This window comes from Cynara cardunculus, unplaced genomic scaffold (genome assembly GCF_001531365.2).
Source record: "Cynara cardunculus var. scolymus isolate 2C unplaced genomic scaffold, CcrdV1 Un_Scaffold_10310, whole genome shotgun sequence".
NCBI lineage: Eukaryota > Viridiplantae > Streptophyta > Magnoliopsida > Asterales > Asteraceae > Cynara > Cynara cardunculus.
The window spans coordinates 1268-7607 of NW_020205698.1; the positions used below are offsets into that span (position 1 = coordinate 1268).

Sequence of the window (6340 nt, forward strand, 5' to 3'; positions counted from 1 at the left end):
CCTATTTAGCTCCCTACAACAATTAAAAGAGTCAATGTAAATGAGCGCGGCCATTGAAATGCTTGCATAATGTAATATCGTAAAAAACAATTCTTATCATTATAGTTGTAGAAATATAAGAAAAACGAAACAATTAATTGTTCATTTTATTGTTTCATTTTCAAATACAATTATAAATAACATAAAACTCTCATCTTGGCACATCTAGCGTTTATTTAGCATTTTAATGAATAAAATGATTAATTTGCAACGAAACTTAAATAACAATATGAGAAAACAGCTCATAAATATAGTAATAAAATTCTAAAACATTAACCTCTAGCAAAATCAAAAGTATTATTGATGGATTTCATTGGAGATACATTTGACGAGATACAACAACAGACTTACAACATCGTAACAAGCAAACACCCAATAAGCATAACAAATCCTTTTTTCCTCCTTTTATTAAACATAAGACGATATTATTTAAGCTGAAATTTGTGCGACCACATATCATTTTTCATCATCGTCACTTTTATCATCATTAATCTCATTGAGAATCGCCATGAGTGCAACAAYAAAGGCGTGATCAACGTTTGGATACACCGTAATGGTATACGTGTCGATTCCAAAAGCAATGCTTTCAACGGTCTGTTTCTTGTTCATCTATRATTTTACCATATAGCTCGATCAGGGTTCAAATGGCTTGTACATCATGCATGAAAAGTAGTACCAACAGACTTACCTTAGAAGGTAAGAGTCATCATTCTCACTTACCGTGCCGGTACAATTCTCGGTCATAKCAATAACATAGAGTAYAAGTGTCTTTTACCCGRTAAGCGGTTAACCGGGTAAAAGTCACCACCCTCATTTACGAGGTAAGATTCCYGGATAAAAATCACTTGTCCCAAAATCACACGTCTCATTCATSTTCCACCAATGAAACTAAAACCCATCAAATTTTCATTTATTTTAAATTTATTTAATTCATTTACTTTCTTACTCTACGTACGTGTATTTATATGATTGGTGGACATGTATAGTACATAAACATGTGGGACATATGATTTTTATCCAAGATTCTCCATGAGCAAAATGACACAGTARAATTGTTGRTAAAGACTATCATCTCTGATCGAATAAGCATAACTTACCCGATAAAAAGCATAAAATTGTTTAGTTACCTCGTAAAAGACCGTAAATGCTTAGTAAAAAGATGTTGTCTTTACCTCTGCAATGATAGTTGTAGTCTCTCCAGCATAAACAGCACACCGTCTTTCAAACCARTTGCCTTTWACTTTGAAATCAGCAACATCTTGCCTTCTATTGGAGGCCAAGAACACATCAAGTGAAGTCTTGAATTGGGTTCTAGATGATTGTTTTGCAGTGAACACATGATCTCTAGGGTCTGTGCTATCTCCTCTAAAACATTGCCATCTTTTACGACCACCTATTAGCTGATACATATTAACAAAACATTAGTTTAGAAAGTCAGCTCCATCAGTTTAACTCACTCGATAACATAACTGCTCAACCGACATCACGAATACATAGTCGTTCGGTTGTCTATCGGCAAAGTATCCTAATGAGAAGTTTCTACAACTCAAATCAGTCAAGAAMTCAACAAAACTAGTGGTTATGAGGAAATGCAKTACAACAAAATGAACCTTTTAGAATGTCCTATCGTTATTAGACAACCCATATATAATTAAACTTTAAATTTAATAGGGTTTAACGATTGTACATCCTATACAATGACGTTAGAATAAATTGTCATGGCCAAATTATGCGATCTCAATTATTTTTTTTATATGGCATTTCTAAAATTGTGTCCTAATTAATAAATATTACATCGAAATAGATATATTATATTATTTTTAATTTTYTGCTGTTGAATTTTTTGGTTAAATATTTCATTATGATACAAATGTTTTATACGTATATTTTTAAGTTTCACTGACCAAAATATTATTTAAATAGTTTCAACGTAATTTACAATTTAAAAACAAAAAATAAATAAAGTACTATCTTAATACGAAATATTAATTATCTATTAAATTTTAGTCCATTTATAGTAATTATAAATGATGTAAACTATTGGATTAAATAACACTGTAACATTAATCATCGGATAAAGTAAAGATAACACAATATGTGAAGGACATGACCTTTTTTTGGAAAGTGACAATACGATTGCCGACGACGTCGACTAAGAGACGTTTACCATGAAAGCTCAATAACTTTCCTGTAACTTTGAACATCAAGTTGCCGTTGATATCAGTCACACCAAAGTTTCGATCAGAAAGAGTTAGTAGTTTCTTTCCGTTCAACATATCTATAGGATATGGATATACGAATTGTGAACTCACAAGACATACTGGTTTGACCTGAGTTTGTGACATGCCGCTCAATTGCTCTGTTAACATAATTGCTACAATTAAATACAAGTTTTCTTGTGTAGCATATGAGTCGAGTTTGACATATCGTTCTATTTATTATATGCATAGAAATATTCGAAACACGTTTTAAAATAAAAAATATAATAAAAACGATTCCCACTACAAGAAAATAAGAAAACTAAAGGAGGGTATCCCTAAAAATTTCAATAAGAATATATAATCTTTTTTGGGGGCAATGTCAATTCAAAAGGGGTCTACAACTCGAATAATTGTTATTTGACTTAATTGCTTGAATTCCATATTAATCATGTGTATGTAAAAAWTATATAAAAACCTATTASAAAATCTTTATCTATAAAACCAGTTATTATATATTTATATATTGTTGATAAATGTATACTACTTAAAATTCAAGTGTACTTGTTGAAGCTGCATAAGTATAACTTCTTAAAACTTAATATTTGAATCTATATAAATAACTCATAAGCATATTTAAATAATGACATACTTTACTTTAATATTTTGAATTAGACTATCGGTTATTTTTAAATCAAGAATATCAAGAAAATATCTATATTATATCATAAAACATTTTGGATGACTCTTCAATTATTATGCGTCAAATACCGTTGTTCAATGCATATTATTTAAAATTCAAATGTACATATTAATAGTATATGCGTTCAACTTCTTACAACTTCATGAGTAAATTCATATTACTAATTGAAAAACATATTCAAACATGATAAACACCGTATTTTAATTAAAAATATGACCCCTTTATTTATAGAATCTAAAATATCATAAGTATAGTTNTAAAGACTATCATCTCTGATCGAATAAGCATAACTTACCCGATAAAAAGCATAAAATTGTTTAGTTACCTCGTAAAAGACCGTAAATGCTTAGTAAAAAGATGTTGTCTTTACCTCTGCAATGATAGTTGTAGTCTCTCCAGCATAAACAGCACACCGTCTTTCAAACCARTTGCCTTTWACTTTGAAATCAGCAACATCTTGCCTTCTATTGGAGGCCAAGAACACATCAAGTGAAGTCTTGAATTGGGTTCTAGATGATTGTTTTGCAGTGAACACATGATCTCTAGGGTCTGTGCTATCTCCTCTAAAACATTGCCATCTTTTACGACCACCTATTAGCTGATACATATTAACAAAACATTAGTTTAGAAAGTCAGCTCCATCAGTTTAACTCACTCGATAACATAACTGCTCAACCGACATCACGAATACATAGTCGTTCGGTTGTCTATCGGCAAAGTATCCTAATGAGAAGTTTCTACAACTCAAATCAGTCAAGAAMTCAACAAAACTAGTGGTTATGAGGAAATGCAKTACAACAAAATGAACCTTTTAGAATGTCCTATCGTTATTAGACAACCCATATATAATTAAACTTTAAATTTAATAGGGTTTAACGATTGTACATCCTATACAATGACGTTAGAATAAATTGTCATGGCCAAATTATGCGATCTCAATTATTTTTTTTATATGGCATTTCTAAAATTGTGTCCTAATTAATAAATATTACATCGAAATAGATATATTATATTATTTTTAATTTTYTGCTGTTGAATTTTTTGGTTAAATATTTCATTATGATACAAATGTTTTATACGTATATTTTTAAGTTTCACTGACCAAAATATTATTTAAATAGTTTCAACGTAATTTACAATTTAAAAACAAAAAATAAATAAAGTACTATCTTAATACGAAATATTAATTATCTATTAAATTTTAGTCCATTTATAGTAATTATAAATGATGTAAACTATTGGATTAAATAACACTGTAACATTAATCATCGGATAAAGTAAAGATAACACAATATGTGAAGGACATGACCTTTTTTTGGAAAGTGACAATACGATTGCCGACGACGTCGACTAAGAGACGTTTACCATGAAAGCTCAATAACTTTCCTGTAACTTTGAACATCAAGTTGCCGTTGATATCAGTCACACCAAAGTTTCGATCAGAAAGAGTTAGTAGTTTCTTTCCGTTCAACATATCTATAGGATATGGATATACGAATTGTGAACTCACAAGACATACTGGTTTGACCTGAGTTTGTGACATGCCGCTCAATTGCTCTGTTAACATAATTGCTACAATTAAATACAAGTTTTCTTGTGTAGCATATGAGTCGAGTTTGACATATCGTTCTATTTATTATATGCATAGAAATATTCGAAACACGTTTTAAAATAAAAAATATAATAAAAACGATTCCCACTACAAGAAAATAAGAAAACTAAAGGAGGGTATCCCTAAAAATTTCAATAAGAATATATAATCTTTTTTGGGGGCAATGTCAATTCAAAAGGGGTCTACAACTCGAATAATTGTTATTTGACTTAATTGCTTGAATTCCATATTAATCATGTGTATGTAAAAAWTATATAAAAACCTATTASAAAATCTTTATCTATAAAACCAGTTATTATATATTTATATATTGTTGATAAATGTATACTACTTAAAATTCAAGTGTACTTGTTGAAGCTGCATAAGTATAACTTCTTAAAACTTAATATTTGAATCTATATAAATAACTCATAAGCATATTTAAATAATGACATACTTTACTTTATTATTTTGAATTAGGCTATCGGTTATTTTTAAATCAAGAATATCAAGAAAATATCTATATTATATCATAAAACATTTTGGATGACTCTTCATGTGATAACCAGATCCTGGTTATTACCCAAGGTATTTAATACGTGATTATTTGACTTTTTGGTTACGTGATAGTATGATAATTGATACGTGCTGGTATGAGAATTTGCGAATTAATTAAATATATATATATATATATATATATGTACATAAGTGCATGTGGGTATGCATGTGTGTGTGAAGGTTTAGCCGACTTTCCCTTTTGGGAGAGTATAAAAAGGAGGCTTAACTTCTTCATTTGATGTCTGCCATTTTGAGAATTTGAGAGAGTTTTAAAAAGGAAGTTTTGTCCGGTTTGCTTCAAGAAAGAGATTTCAAGTGTTGGATTTCAAAAGGATTCAAGTTGAATTCAAGAGTTGGGTTTCATAGATTGATTGCAAGTATTTTGGTGTCAAAAGCTTTATAAAGGTGAGTGGTTCTAAAACTTTTTATATAAAGCTTTCTACTGGTTTTGAGTTCATATTTCATATTGTTCTTATTTGAAAAGAAATTTTGATGATTTTTGTCTAAGTGTTTATCCGAACGAAGCTTGATCGGATTGTCTTAAACCGGACATGCCTTAAAAGGTTTAGTGACCGGATTGTTTTTAATCGGAAAAACCTTGAGCGGTTTGTTGACCGAAGTTTGGTAAACCGGTTGAGTGGTGAGCGGTTTAGTCTTAAACCGGGCAAGTCCTGAACGGTTTGTTGTCCGGATTAGTTATCCGTCAAAATGAATTATATTACGTGTTAAACCGTTCAATGAATGGGTGAGGTGTTGACCGGACTTGATATCCAGACAAAGTAGACTTTCAGTCTAAGTGTTGTAAACCGGGTGGTTATTGACCGGACTTGTAAACCGGGTGGTTATTGACCGGAYTTGTAAACCGGGTGGTTATTGACCGGACTTGTAAACCGGGTGGTTATTGACCGGACTTGTTGTCCGAATATCTTTATGTTGAAAATTTTATAAGTTTTTAAATATTTATTTATTTATTTATGATTCACAAAAATGGTTATTTTATATCGTTTAAAATAAATGAAATATTCCTATCAAGCGTGGTGACGTAAGTCTGTTTTGGTATGAGATGAGTTTTAATGAAATATTCTTACCAAGCATGGTGACGTAAGTCTGTTTTGGTATTGGAATGGGATTTTGGGAAATGTTTCTACCAAGCGTGGTGACGTAAGTTTGTTTTGGTACGAAACTATATTTTGAAAACTTCTTACCAAGCGTGGTGACATAAGTCTGTTTTGGTATGGAAGTGAGTTTTAA

The 6340-nt window shown here is 30.5% G+C and overlaps 1 protein-coding gene across 2 annotated transcripts; it reads right to left on the reverse strand.

Moving 5' to 3' along the window:
* Positions 1 to 319: 319 nt before the first annotated feature.
* Positions 320 to 4539, reverse strand: LOC112505375 (protein LURP-one-related 15-like). Of its 2 annotated transcripts, none has more exons than XM_025109291.1 (3): positions 4250 to 4539; positions 3311 to 3538; positions 320 to 648 (listed from the first exon to the last, which is right to left on the reverse strand). In XM_025109291.1, exons 1-3 carry the CDS (start codon positions 4505 to 4507, stop codon positions 496 to 498), a joined length of 639 nt encoding a protein of 212 aa, XP_024965059.1. In that variant the 5' UTR covers positions 4508 to 4539; the 3' UTR covers positions 320 to 495. The 2 variants fall into 2 exon arrangements, with proteins under 2 accessions (XP_024965059.1, XP_024965058.1); XM_025109290.1 differs by lacking the exons at positions 3311 to 3538; positions 4250 to 4539 and adding exons at positions 1212 to 1439; positions 2151 to 2440.
* Between the last annotated feature and the right edge of the window lie 1801 nt (positions 4540 to 6340).